Source organism: Neomonachus schauinslandi, chromosome 3, assembly GCF_002201575.2.
Source record: "Neomonachus schauinslandi chromosome 3, ASM220157v2, whole genome shotgun sequence".
Classification (NCBI taxonomy): domain Eukaryota; kingdom Metazoa; phylum Chordata; class Mammalia; order Carnivora; family Phocidae; genus Neomonachus; species Neomonachus schauinslandi.
Genome location: NC_058405.1, coordinates 189,800,484 through 189,815,376, shown reverse-complemented (window position 1 = coordinate 189,815,376; position 14,893 = coordinate 189,800,484). Strand labels below are relative to the sequence as shown.

The 14,893-nt window shown below is 58.8% G+C and overlaps 1 protein-coding gene across 1 annotated transcript in view; it reads right to left on the bottom strand.

Annotated features, from left to right (window-relative positions):
- Positions 1 to 14,099, bottom strand: part of RAMP1 (receptor activity modifying protein 1) — a 53,718-nt gene extending 39,619 nt beyond the window's left edge. The window contains exon 1 of the mRNA XM_044913459.1: positions 14,012 to 14,099. Coding sequence (XP_044769394.1) covers positions 14,012 to 14,063 — 52 coding nt within the window. The 5' untranslated portion in view covers positions 14,064 to 14,099. The remainder of the gene's footprint in view (positions 1 to 14,011) is intronic.
- Positions 14,100 to 14,893: the final 794 nt, after the last annotated feature.

Here is a 14,893-nt window from a genome sequence, read left to right as displayed (position 1 = left end):
GGGGGGGGGGGGGGGGGGGGGGGGGGGGGGGGGGGGGGGGGGGGGTGAATGATTGGATGGATGGATGGAAAGACGAATTGGATGGATAGATGAATTGACAGATGGAGAGATGGGTGGGTAAATGGATGCCTGGGCGGAAGGATGAATGAATTCCACAAACCGCAGACCAGGGCTCTGACCCAGCCCAAAACCATGCCAGAATGGAGTGCTGAATGGGAAGCTGAAGCCCTGGATGGGGCAGAGGTGACAACTGGCTCACAGGGTAAGGTGTCAAATCAGGAGAGGAAGAGATAAAGAATAGTTTCAGTCACAGGTAACAGAGCCAACTGGCAGCCTTTAACAAAAGGGCAGACTGACACTGAGGACCTGGGGGGGGGGGGGAGGCCAGCCACAGAGGCCACCTGCCGGCAGCTGGGAGCCCTGGCAGCAAAGCCCTGAAGTGGTCCTCAGGTGTGCCCTCCCTGTGCCCTCCCAGAGTCCCTGGAGAGGGAGGTGGTGTGGGATGGACAGAGGCTGGGCAGGAGCCTGTGCTTCTGGAAGACAGGCCAGGATGTCACAAGTGGGCAAGAGCTGTCCCCTCAGGGCAATGGCAGCTCTCAGGAAGAGGACAGGTGGCCAGCCCCCAGCAGGCAACCACACACTGAGCCGCGCAGGGTCCAAGCCTCGGGGTCAGGAGAGGACTGTGGTCAGAGGGAACTGTTATCCTGGGGGTTCTGGAAAGAGATACAGCAGGGGACCCCAGGGGAGGCTGGGGGCTCCTCGTGCTTTCGGAGGATTTATGTGGAGGCCCCAAGGCCCACTGATTCCACCGGAATACGAGAAGGGCATGGGAGGAGAACTAATTCATTGAACTAAGTAAGCGACAGACTCACAGGGCTGCACACATCTTCAGAGGGCGGCTGAAGCTGACACAGCGAAATTTCATAGCAATGAAAGAAAAAGAAAAACCCAGACAAAACACGCAACAAACCCCACAGCACACGGAGGTAGAGGGGAGGCCCAGCTGTCCCTGCGCCCACTGTCCTGGATGGCGTCCCCTGGGGACGGGTCCCACTGGGGCTGGCAGGGCACCTTGGAAAGCTCCTGGGCTTTTGGCCTGAGAAGCTGGGGAGAAAGGACGGAGACGAAAGGCTGGCGTGTGGGGAGAGCTTCTCGGAGGGTGAGGACCCACAGGCAGGTGAGGCAACCCGTCCCTCAACGCCCTGGGATGGACAGCCCCCACTGGAGCGTGCAGCAGAGGAGGCTGGGAGGGCAGAGCACATCCCTGGGGCTCTCTGGGAGCCTGGGGGGGGCCCCCTGCCCTCAGGAGCCTCCCACCCACCTGAGTTCTTGCCACTTTCCAACAGCCCAGGTGTGTCCCCACGGAGCCCACACGGGCACGGCGGATGCACCCCAAGGACCAGCTGTAGATGACCCCCAGCGCCTGGGGGTCTGGGCAGACTCAGGGAAGGGGTGACATCTGGCCCATCAGGGTATCCCTAAGAAAGCCCGCCTGCCGTGGACAGGTGAGGTGCCGGGGCTCACAGGGAGCTCAGGAGGGCTCAGACACCGACTCATGGAAGGAGTCCCAAGTTGCCCGTCCAGCCTCATTCCAAGGGTCACCCCTCCGTTTGTCCCCACCCCTCCCTGCTCCCAGCACCCTGCCTTCTCCCCGCCAGGCACACCCTTCCCCAGCAAACCCCAGGCCCAAATGTGGCCTGTCCGCGGCCATCGCCTCCTCCCCTCCGAGGGCTCCCAGCTGCCCCCCCCCCCAGGCCCCTGCCAGCCCACTTCCGCAGCCTCACTCAGGGCCTTGAGCAGTTTTCTTTCCTCAGAACAACGTGGGCCACCTCTCCGCCGCCCCACTTCCTGCCGTGTGTGCGGGTCCTCCCTGGCATGCAGCCACTCTGGGCATCAGGGTCTGTCCGGTGTCGGGTCACCGACCCCAGCTGCGTGTCAGTGACATTCTGCGGTGGAGGCAAGCCAGGGTGCTTCCAAGCGCCAGCCCCGCTCCTGCTCTGGAAGGGTCAGACCCAGGGCGGACGAAGATGATTGCGCCTCTCAGTCAGGCGGCTCGGCTGCATGCAACAGAAACCCATGTGGGCTCACGTGAGCCCCAGAGGAATCTGCTGGGTCAGGGAAGGACGGGCTGCACCATCGTCCTGCAGAGCCAGTCCCGGGGAGACGTGGTGCCACCTCTGCTGCTGGGGGTCCCCAATCCGGGGACCAAAAGGAGGGGCACGCCCAGTCTACAGTCTCTCCTGTTGCGGTGTCCCTGCCCTGGTATATTCAGGCCCATCTCCTCCTGTCGTCCCCTGGGCTGCAGAGGACGGCCCCCTGTCCCCACCCCCCCGGCCTGCCCCGTCTGGTTGTCCCCATAGTGACGCTGGAGCCCAGCCAGCGCTACCCGTGGCCTTGACCCTGGCCTGCCTCTGGGCTAGTCCCCTGGATGCTGCAGCTCCCACCTCTCGGGGAGCCACCTGCGGCCTCCCCAGCGTGGGACCCTGCTCCCCGGGGTCAAAGACCCCTCCCCACACGTGCACTGCCCTTTTTTTCCTGTCCTGGGAGAGCCCAGAGCCATGGCCATTCCACAGCTGGGATGAGCTGGGGCAGGCTGTTCAGGAGAATCTGGAAACCAGGTTCCTTTTTTAGGTACCAGAGAGCAACACTTAATGTGTTCCTTAAACAAGCCTCGTGGGATTTCTTTCACTGGAACGAGGGTACCTTACAGTTTTAAGGCCGACTAAAACTGCCAAAAGTTTTAAAACCAGCTGTGTGGAGCCAAACGGGTCCCGTTCCTGCCTGGCTGCAAATGGAACCACTCGTAAGTCGTGTCTTTAAAAGGCCGTGTGCAGAGGCTGTGAGCAGCCAGCATTCCGTCCTCAGCCTGTTAGCACAGGAACCTTCCCTGGCATGTGCGTTATTTAGGAATTAGGTGTCCTTTTAGGGAGAGTTCAAAGAGACAGCTCCCTCTCTCCACAGCAGAAAAACACCCCTGGCAGGAGGGGGCACAGAGGCTGCTCAAAGGCAGCAGACCCCTCGGGCGAAGCGACTGGGGGCCAGAAAGACAGGGCGGCCGGGGTCCCGGGGGGGTCCTCTGGGCTCGGGCTGCAGGACAGCCACGCGGAGACCTTCGGTTTAGGTTTTCAAATGGAGATGAGGGACCCGGAAGCGTGAACCCGATGGGTCCCATCTTCTGGGTCCTTGGTTGGTGCCTGCACACCCAGCAGGAAGGGCTCAGCCTGCTGCTGCTGATTTCGTATTTGCAGAGAGAGAGGCCTAGACCCTGCACTGCCCTGCGTGCTGGGGCCGGGGGCGGCGGGGGTGACGCGTGGGGCTGAGCTGTGGCAAGGGTAGCTGCTGGGAGGCCTTCCTGCAGGGGGACCCGGCTGGGGGCCCGAGTCGGGTGTCCCCGAGGTGCCTGTGAGCTGGGGGAGGAGCCTCCAGAGACCTCAGACAGAGAAGGCCTTGCCTGGGAAGTGGGCAGGCTCCTTCACCTCTTGGTCTGTGAAGTGGGAACCTCCTGTAACAGGTAGGCCACTGGGATTGCATTCCAGAAGATGTGCTGTTCCTAGAAGCTATCCCACCTCAAAACCAGCAGCCCACCTCTGCGGGGTTTTCAATGTGAGCCACACTTAGGAACTTAGGGGACACTCAAGGCCAGACCCCAGTGGCCAGCTGGGGTGATGGGGAGGGACAGAGTGGGGGGCAGGAGGGGGAGATGACAAAGGCCAGGACACTTTCAGGGGCAAGGGGGATATATGCTCAGTCTTGAGTCCACGCAGGTGTATACATGTGTCAGAACCTCCCAAATTGTGCACTTCAAATATATTCCGGTTATTCTACGCCCATCATACCTCAGTGAAGCTGCTGAACATCATAAATACAAAGGAAATGCCAAGATCTCTGAGTGGTGTGATTCTAGATGATCTTGACTTTTTACCTCATGCTCCTTTATATTTTCCACAAGTTAAAGAAGCATATAATTGATAAAATGTGATCTCTCTGCTCTATGCAGGTCTTCCAATAGCCATCAGAAGAAAACCTCGCTCAGCAGGTTCTTGCTGCTGCCGTGAATCATTTCCTGCTCACTGGCGGCAAGGAGAGAGCCGCCCGCTTCCAGGACTCCCCTGGTTATACCCCCTCGGGACCCAAATCCCCAGGAAGCGACATGCCTGCTCTGTCACCGAGTGCCCCAGAGCATGACGTACGTAGAACTCTGTTTGAACATGTTGCCCTCAGCCTATTTGGAAAAATGAGAAAAAACAAAACAACAACAAACTGAAAATATTAAAAACTCTCATGTGTCCGGTCAAAAGTGCTACTGGGCCCTCAAAGCCCCATGAGCTATCACCTTCTCCGCCCTGCCCAGCACAGAGCCCTCCTCTGACCCCGTTGTAACTACCAGCAGGAGCCTGTCCTGAGCCGCCGACCGCAGGACCTTGGGGCCTGCGCTTCGCCCGGATGCAGCGCTAGGCAGTGTAGGGGGCTGACGACGGCACAGGAAATGAAGGAGCGAGTGTGTGGGGAGGTGAGCCGCTCCTCGCCTGTGACAGCCCCCTTCACTTCTCAGGTCTCTTCCGGCTTCTGGAAAGCTCAACATGGGTTGGGCCTCAACCCTTCCTCAGCCAGGGTCTCATGAGATGGTTTTCTCTTTTCTCCTGTGAAATACTCTTCCTTCTGTCCCTCCTCAAGGGTGCTGGGGCCGCATGCCGTGACACCAGGTCGTATGTGGGCGCCCTGGGACACCCGTGTCTCTGTCAGGAGCCCCCATCTGTATTCTTTTTGGAGTTTTGCTCCAGAGGTGGGAGGCCCACGCGATGGGTGGCCAGCAGCCAGCTGACACTGAGGCCCGGTGACGTGCAGGTCCCCCAGGGCCGCGGGGGTAGGACCTCCCACCCCCACAGGGAGGAGCACTCTTGCAAAGGGGCTGCAGTGCGAGGTCAAGCTGAGACCAGCCTGCTGAGCCGCCCGCGGGGCCCTCGGAGTCCTCAGGCCCGCCGCCCTCGCTAACGTCCCGGGCGGCCTGCTGGGACGTGTGATGCCGCCGGAGGAGGGCAAAGGGTTTTCATGATTTTATAAACGGATTTTCACAGCTCACCAGGTAAAGAAGCCTATTTGGAACAGGCAGTGCACAGGCGTGTGACTTACGAGCAGATCCGAGCGCAGGGGACTCACCGACGGGTCAGGCCCAGGACTGCCTGGCGGAGGGCAGAGAGGAAGCGCCCTCTCAGGCCCACGGGCCCTTTCACTTCCCATCCACACAGCAGCTCACTCCAACGAAGCCTTCATCAAGCAGATCCGCTGCCGGTCCGGTCGCAGGCCTGTGACCCGCCTGGCAGACCCCTGCTGTGGCCCAGAGACCCTGCCCCCCTCCTCCCCTCCCCGCCAAAGCGCCTGCTCTGTGCTGCATGTGGGGGCACCTGGTAACATGTGCCCCAAATCCGTGAGAAAACGGGGCACTCAATCAGGCCAAAAAACTAAGTGACGCAGAATGACATCCGAAGGCTGGGCAGTGGAGTCCGGCCATGTGCGACTCAGAAGTGAGAAACCACACCGTCACCCCGACAAAGTCAAATTCCACCTGCAAAGCAAGGAATGGCACCGCACACCTGTCGGGATGGCCACCATCAGGGCCCGGACAAGAGCGAGTCGGGGAGGGTGTGCAGAACCCCCGGCGTCGCTGGTGGGGACACAGTCATGGCGGGAAACAGTGAATGCAGAGCTACCCTGGGGCCCAGCGGTTCCCCAGTTCTAGGCCGGGGCGTCTGCAGCAGGTACGTGCACATCTGTGCACATCTGTGCTCCCCGCAGCGCTAGTCACCGCGGCCAGGAGGGCGAGCGACCCGGATGGCCGGCAACACCTGGATGGGTGAACGAAGCGGGGTCCATCCACAGCCCGAAACGGCAATCCAGCCTTGAAAAGGAAGGACCCCCGTCACATGCTGCACGTGGACGAGTCTCGAAGATACCACGCCGCGTGAAATGAGCCAGGCCCAAAAACACACCCCCCGCCGATTCCGCTCACCGGAGTCGCCTTCACAGACAGAAAGCAGGACGGTGGGGGCTGCGGCTGGAGGCGCTCGTGCTCACGAAGGGCGAGCGTCTAATGGGCCCAGTTACAGGCTGGGGAGACGGGAAAGTTCTGGAGACGGTGGTGGGGCAGGGTGCACAGCAACGTGCCCCAGACCTTGTGTATTTTCCCACAATTAAAAATACAACAGTGAAATGGAAGGAGCCAGGAGGGGGCTGCCGGAAGACGGGGCATGCGGGGCTGGGTGCGCGAGCGGCCCACGGTCTCTGCGGGCCCAGCGACCACGGAGCTGTCCCCATGTCACCACAGCGTGCGGGGCTTTCCCGCCCCTCTCAGCCACTGACGGGGCTGGGCGGCTGAAGTAAGCAAGGACACCTAAGTAACAACAGTTTACCATGAAGACTAAAATCGACACACAAGACCTCAGGCCCCTCCCCCGGGCTCCTGGGCCATTTACAAAGGAAAATTTTTTAAGGCCAGGAAGGACCCCTAACCCACACAGGGATGGTCCGCGACCCGCTCCCTGACCTCAGCACAGTAAAAGCAGCAATACTGGGGGAGAAACCAAAGAGCCTGAGCTGTTGGGATTTTTAAAAACTTGCTTCCAAATAATTCATACGTTAAAGAGGAAATTAAAACCACAAACATGGAAACTCTAGAAAATATTACCAGTGGCCAGAAGACAGAAAGTCGGGGGAGGCAGCCCAGAGGCCAAGCAGAGGAGTCACTGGACTAGTTTCGTTGTTGTGCAGGAAGAATGAAAGCAAACAAATTTGGCATCGAAGGAGAAAGATCTGGTTCTTTGGGGTGGGCCTGGGGACACATAACAGATACACCGCTGTCCCCTTCCATCAAGGAACAACATGAAGCTATCCGCCCACGGAGGCGGGCTGACAAGGGCCAATGTCCACGGATAACAGTTACAACAATAAGATAATTATCTCTATAATTATCTTATTGTTCACAGGGACAAGTTCACAGAAAATGGGAAACAACCTCGCTGCTATAAGAAATAGGAAATCCAGGGAAGACCCTCCATTATGATTGTGGCCAGAAAGGGCCCGACCCAGCCGGTCCTGCAGGTGGAAACAAGGACCCCTCGGCTCTCGGGGGCCCTCGCAGTGGCGCCGTGGGAACCGCCCCGACACAGAACGGAGGTTCACACGCGTCTCTGGGGAAGAGCGCCCAGTACCAAACCCGGAGCACGCCAAAGCAACCTGACTTAGCGATAACGAGCAGCCGTCAGCAGACTCCCCAACCTGGGGAGACTCCATTTGTCCCAGAAACGCGGGGAGATTCCCGCTGGCAAACCTCTCCACCCCGTCCCACCATGTCCCCATCCCGCCAGCTGCAGGCGTTGCTCGGTGATTCTTCCTTCACATCATAAAAGCGTATTTCACACGCGGGAAGAAGGCTCGTCCTCACTCCCTCGTCCCCCTCCCACCCAGCCAAGAAAAAAATAAAGTAAAAAACATCTTGCCCCAAGCGGAGAGACCGAAGGTTGGAGGCATGGCTGCCGTCAGCCGGGGGCAAAGGGAGACAGCTGCCGTCACCCCCCCACCCCAACAGTGTCGCCCTCCAACCCAGTGGGAGCAGAAAACAAAATGAAGGGTCCCAACTGGGAGGAGGTGGCCAGACCAGCCTCCCTGAGATGAGCTAGGGATCTGCTGCAAAAGCCCAGGGTGGCGGGGGGAGAATGAAACTAGAAGACGACACTGCTGGACACTGAGGACAGGGACACGGCCAACCACACCGCAAATGCACAAAATGGAGCTTGCTTATACGCCAGCAGTGGCCGGGTGGAAATAAATCACAGAAAGTCTCCCATTGGTTTTTTTAAGCAGGCTCCATGCCCAACGTGGAGCCCAATGTGGAACCCAACGCGGGGCTTGAACTCACGACCCTGAGATCAAGACCTGAGCTGAGATCAAGGGTCGGACGCTCAAGCAATGGAGCCCCCCAGGCGCCCCGAAAGCATCCCATCTGTAGTAACTGCTAGGACTCTGCAGGGGAAATGGGGTCCTGCAGGAGGGTGGAGGCGCCGACTGCCGCTTCTTAACCAGGCGGTCCTGGTATTAATCCTCCCCATCGGTCCAGAAGTCAGGGCAGTCACCACTCAAATCGCGACAAGTCCTTAGCCAGACAAGCAGCGATGCAGATGTAGCAGATGAACCAGAAACCTGCATATATATATTTTTTTATTTATTTGAGAGAGAGAATGAGAGACAGAGAGCACGAGAGGGAAGAGGGTCAGAGGGAGAAGCAGACCCCCCGCCGAGCAGGGAGCCCGACGCGGGACTCGATCCCGGGACTCCAGGATCATGACCTGAGCCGAAGGCAGTCGCTTAACCGACTGAGCCACCCAGGCGCCCCGAAATCTGCATATTTAACACCAGGGTGCACAGAGGAGGTCTACGGGGGGGGGCGGCCGGCGCTCCGGCCAGGTCGCATTGCGGCCCCCTCCCACAGAGCATCCCCACCCCGTCTCCCTTCCCTTCCCACCAGCCCACGGACGCGGCCCCTTTCGAAGTGCCCAGTGGTGCCCAGCAGCCACATCTCTGTCTCAGTGTCCATGGCCTTGGATTCTGGCCCCCAGCCTGTGTCCCCAGCCCGCCCCCCAGCTTCATCCCTTCTGTCTGTGGCTCTCACACCTTCCCGCGTCTGAGGCTCCCCCAGACGCCTCTCCCGGCCATACCTCTCTGCTGTGCCCCACACTCACGTGGACACCTGGCTGACTACCTTTGTCCCCGGGTGTCCAAGGGGGCATCCAACCCAACGTGGCTGCTGTGGTGGGAGCTGCCAACTTTAGCAAATCAAACCCCGGGACGCCCACTTCAGTTTGAGTGTCAAACAATTTTGTAACTATTGCACACAACATACTCATACCCAAACAATTTGTTGTTTATCCGACATCTAAATTTAACTAGGAGCCATGTTTTCCTTGGCAGCCCAGCTGTGCAGCTCCAGCTCCCCACCCTCCGCCCCTGCCAGGCACCTGGCTGCTTTTTTTTTTTTAAAGATTTTATTTATTTAACAGAGAGAGACATAGCGAGAGCAGGAACACAAGCAGGGGGAGTGGGAGAGGGAGAAGCAGGCTTCCCGCCGAGCAGGGAGCCCGATGTGGGACTCGATTCCAGGACCCTGGGATCATGACCTGAGCCGAAGGCAGACGCTTAACGACTGAGCCACCCAGGCGCCCCACCTGGCTGCTCTTGATGCCTCCCTGCTTCCTCGCGGCCCACACCCAAACCCATAGTGAGTCCCTCACTGGTACCTTGGGGACTCTCTGGGCTCCTTCCTGCCATCTCAAGTCTCCGCCCTCACCCCCATCCCGCCAGCGCTCCCCGGTCCCCTGCCTCCAACCCGAGGCTGTGCGGTGGCCCAGGGCTCTTTTAAACCGTGTCTGACACGACTCAGGCTTGCCCACTGCCCAGGGATGAAATCTAAACGTCTTGCTTTGGCCCACAGGATCGGGTCCTCCTTCAACACCAGCCTTGCTCAAAGCCCTCTTCTCTGCAAGCTTCAGCCATAGGGGCTTCCAGAAAATTCCAAGATTCAGGGCCTTTGCATAACCATCCTGGCGATCTGGGGTGCTTTTTCCAAAGTGCTTGGGGCTCAGGATAAGGGCCCCCACCTCCAGCTCCACTCCCATGGATTCATTTCCGTTCATGCAAAGAGCACTCTCTATCGATGTCCTTTACAGGGAAGGCTTCTCAGCCTTGGCCCCATGGACATTCATGCTGGGCCATTCTCTCGGGGCTGACGGGCTGTCCCAGGCTGAAGAGGGCAGCCTCAGGCAGTGAGCCGCCGACCAACCTCCCTGGTATCTACCTACTAGAACCCCCTCCCAGTCATGACACTACATGACCCACTTGTGCTTTAGGGCAGATAGAAGTTTCCAGGAGAAATAGTTTAGTGCTTTCCCCAAAGCTCCCTGATCTGTCCATCCATCCAGCCAGCAGCCATCTTTCTTCTCACAAACAGACCCACAGGATCTCCTAGAGGCAATCACCATGCAGAGAGAAAGCCAACCTTAGGTGTTCATGTCACCAGGTTTCTAAGTGATTATGCTTTCTAGACCGCTTCCCCCCCAACATGGGGTTCTGCTTTGTGATACATGAATGGCTTTTACTCCCGTTGATAACTGGCCAGAGTACGTGACAATGTGGCAGGGTCATCAGTATCCAGTTGCTTGGGTCAACTGCTGCCTTTTGCCTTCCGGGGCACGTGCGCCTCAGGAGACTCCTTCCTGGTGGGCCTTGCGGGCCTGGGGTGCAGAGCCCCGGAGAGCATGGGTGGGTGCTGCCCAGGTCCGCAGCACCCCAGCTCTTGTGAGTGACCCAGTGGGAGGAGGGTCGCCCCCCCCCCCCCCCCCAGGGATGGAGGGTGCGGGGCCGCCAGGGAAGGCTTCCCGAGGGAAGCAGTCACCTGGGAGGGGTGGAGAGAGAGAGGCCCAGCAGGGCAGTGAGCGGAGGGCAGAGTGGAAGCGAGGGCTGGAGAGGAGGAGGGCTGGCTTCTGCTCTCTGGTCCCAGGACGCACTGTGGGATCTGCCCATGGCAGGGAGGGAGTCACGGGAGGGCGAAAGAAAGGAGACGGTGTGAGGCCTAGTGAGGAACAAAGGCAGGCAGGCCTGGCCGCGCAACTCAGGCCCCTGGGGTCCCATCCCCTGCCGAGTCCTGGACCGCGTGCCTCTGTGGACCCTGCCCCGGACCCTGCCCTGGCGGGGCTGCTCACAACCCGGGCTTCCAGGGGTGATGGGAGTCAGGTCTTTCCACAGCAAAGAAAATACTAAGATAAAACAATCTTAGGGGAAAGAATCTTCTGTGGACAACAATAACTTCATTATGTGAAAATGAACGAGGTCCTGTTTAGGTTGGGAGCCCTCCTGTTGCTGTGTGTTGACATAACCCTCCTCACTAGGAACAAGGGAGTTCTCCAGAAACAGTGCTCGGCCCGAGGTCATCCTGGCAGGGAGGGCAGGAAGACGGGGCATGAGGCCAGCTCCCTGGGGGTGGGGACAGAGTCCTGTCCACACCATCTCTGTCTCTCCGTGGGCCGGGGCGCGGGGCCTGGCACAGGTAGAGCCACGGCGGCCTCCTCCTCCCGGCTCCCCTTCTCCGCACCCCTGCTCGCTCCTGTCAGCTCTGCACTGTCCGTCCGTCCATCCGTCCGTCCGGAGGGCTTCCCAGAGTCCTGCTGGAGAAGAGGCTCTTGGGCAGGTTTCCAAGCCCCTGGCGTGCCTGCCGCCCACTGTCCTGCAAACGCGGTGGGGTCACAGGGTGAAAACACCCCATGGGCTCCATCCGACGGGCTCCAAAGGTGTCCAGAGAGCTCTGTCTGTCTTGTCGTGGTCCCCCCGCCCCCGGCTCGCAGGGTGGGATGTGGCAGCCGGTACTCAGATCCAGCCGAGAGGAGAGAGACGGGCTTCCCCTCGGCTCCGGCAGCAGACTGTTTAGCCTGGGGTCCCCTGCCCTCCGAGGCAAGCCAGGGAACAGGCCCCAGTCCAGGCTGGTGGGGAGGAGAGCCCCATGCTGCCGGGGGCGGGGGGGTGGGGTGCCGGGAAGGACGGGCTCGGCCCCCACCGGTGGGGGGGGGGCACAGGCAGCCAAACCTGGGGGTTCCACCCTTGGGGGCTCCACGTTTTCACTGGAATTCGCACCACAAGCGGCGACCTCATCACACACTCTGCCAGACCCAAACTTTAAGGAAATAGAAGTTGTGGAATTGGTTCATTCTGGGAGAAAAAAAATCAGGAGGAACAGAAGTAGCTCTTTGCCTTAAGGAAGGATTCCACCTAAAACATTTCCGGGCGCGTCGCTCGTGACCACTTCCAGTGTGGACCGAAGTGTCACTCAACAGCTCTGGCCTGGGACCCACCACATCCGTACTGACCGGCAAGCACCAACGGACAGGAGACAAAAAGCCAGAAATGTCTCCGTGCGGTTAAATACACAGGGAGAGTAAACGAACACACTGAGGTGATTTGGCAAATAAGAATCCTGCAGCTTTGGATTCCAGGGTGAGAACTGCCTCCGGATTTAAACCAGCAAGACAATCTGAAGTCACGTATATTGCATTTCCTGGGACATCGCCGTTGGTCCCAAACAGTTACACTTGCACTGATATAGAGTCCCATATTTCAATAAACACAGCGGCCTTGCAAGAATGTCCTCAACGGCCCCAGTGCGCCCGGCTCACAGAATAGTGGTAGCCAGCGCTCCTGAGTGCAGCTGGGCGCCCTACAGAGTTGACGACAGACACAGCCGTCACAGCATAACCCTGGGTCCTCTGGAAACGTCCTTCTCTGCTGACTGATGAAAATCTTTTCAGTGGCTATATACGAAATTTAAGATGCATGTGGTCCTATCACAGTCTTCTGTAAACAGAAGAGTATGCACAAAGCTCAGGTTTACAGTAGCTTGATTGTAAAACTGTTACAGAGAAGTTCTTGAGCCTATGGACTAGCATACTTAAAAAAAAAAAAAAAGAAAAATTCCACATTGCTATTTTGGGTAGCAAAATCTGCATCACCAAGGAGATCTGGCTCCTGCTACAACTTGGGAGGAAACACAGTGTGCTCCATGATTCTACTAATTTCTGCTGGCCTCCATGACATTAATTTACTGATAACCTCACAGAGTTGTGTTTATTTGGAAAAATAAAGATACATTAGCCAGGCCGCTCAGACTAATGTTAAAATTATAGGACTCTCGACTTGCACCAGAATGTGTGTTATTTTCCTGGTAAACAAGGAAGGTCTTTATAGGCACTCATGACATAGTGTTTATTTACACAGGCTTTACAAGGTGCAGCTTCTGGAGTCCAGGAAAGAGCATTTACTTAGTCAGTTATGTTTAAAAAAAAAAAAAGACACAACCCAGCTCCCTGCCCTGTTAGCAGAGAAATGCTCATTTCTTAGGAGATTACAACAGTAAATTCCATGTCAAACCAAAGGGATCCTAACACAAAAGAAGAGAATGCTATTGTAAGATTTTGCTTTACACGTAAATTCAGCCAAAACACTTTAAGGGGCAAGATCAGTCTTCAGATCACGTTATGGGCAAGCAGACGCTAAGGGCTTTATGCAGAGGGACTCCTTGGCCAGCCTGCCACCGAGGGGCTCCTGGGCTGTCCTGAGCCCCTCTCCTCCAGGTGTCCTGGGCCATCTCCACTGACAAGCCACAAGACCCCAGCTGCTGTCCCGCTACAAAGCCAGCACAGCGCTCACCCCTTCACCAGTCCCGGCACTCGGGGCACGCGTGCTGCAGGTGTTTCTGACCCACATCACCTGTTCTGCGGAAAGCCCACAAGCACCAGTAGCAGCTGTGGGTTCCGGGCGGCTGGATTCTTGCACTTAAGTGCCCTATTTAGTTTTTCTTAAAAAGTAACTACATACATGAGATGAATCCAGTGGCTAGAGCAGTTTAAAAAGGCTTCCTAGCATTACGACAGGAAAGCCCTGAGGACAATTTCAGGGTAAATTATGCTAAGTCTGGTGCACGTTCCTGTTGCCCCTGGGTTTCAGTTTATAATCTCTCTCGAAACAGGAGGCTGAGGATATTCTGCCTCCTCACTGAATCCCTCTTTGAATTTCTATCAGCCAGAGGGCCAAGGTCACAAGCAAACAAAAAAGCTGTGGAAACATCCGCGAGGGAGAACGCTAGTCTCATTTTTGCAAAGGACATCCTAGGGAGGTTTGTTTGCAAATCAGCAACTGCTGTATGTGCCAGTCGGCTTCCCAGCTTTAACTAATTTCTAGATCAGTGGGCCGTGGATCTGAGACCCAGTGCCAAGTCGGCTAGGTGCCCGCTACCCGCGAGAGCCCAAGGACGCCTGCAGGGGCGGCTGCCGCAGCGCGGCCCGGAGCGCACAGGTGCGGGGAAGCGCGTTCCCGGGCGTGCGCCGCAAAGCTGCCCGTGTCTCTGCGAACTCCCGGGCCCCCTGGCTCCCCACCCCCCAACCGCCCCTCTCCCCCGAGGGACCCCGGCCCTACTCACCCAGGAGCAGCCAGAGGCCGCGCCGCGGGAGGCCGCCCAGGCTCCGGGCCATGGCGCACCGCCGAGCCGGACCGCCCGCAAGGACTGAGCCCGCCGCGGTGCGGGGGGCGGGCGCGGGCGCGGCGGGAAGCGGCGGCGCGCGCCTGGCCCTGCCCACCGCGGCTCCGGGGGGTGGGGGTGGGGGGCAGGTCGCTCAGACCCGGCGGGGCGGCCCCGCAGGAGGACCGCTGGCGGGCCGGCGCGTGCCGGCCGGGCGCGGGGAGGGGGCCGGACGCGGGAGGCGAGGCGACCCCACGGCGAGCAGCGCGTACGGCGAGGAGCGAGCTCGGGGTCGCCCGGACCCTCCCTGGGGGCCTCGCACTGGGGCTTCGAGGGAGGCCCCGCGCCGCGACCGCCGCAAGGGCTGCTCCCGAAATGTTTGCCCCGCAGGCGGGTGTTTAAGCCAGGGAGGGTCTCCTAGCCAGGGCACCTCAGTCCCAACCCGAGCACCATCCTCTTCCTCTCCCTAGGTTCCGGGCCACTCCTGCCCCCGGGGGTTCTGTTTGCGAAAGGCCAAGACCACATCTCTCTCTCCCCCGCGGTGCGGGCACTGAGGCACCCGTGGGGACAAAACCAGCCCGGGAGCTTGGGGAGACTCCTACTAATCAGAAAAGGACACACAATGAGGAACTGGAATAAATGCTGAGACCTACACAGGATGAGCAATGGTGTGGGCTCAGGGGAGGAGAGGCACTCAGGTGCGCCCAAAGGCCCTGGGGCCGGCGTGAACAGGGGTCTTGGGAGGACTGAAAGGTGCCCCCCCCCGGTGAATCAGACTCCGAACTTGAGTAGAAAGAGGACAGAGCATGAGCCTTGCCTTGGGAGGCTGTCACTTTGGGCTTC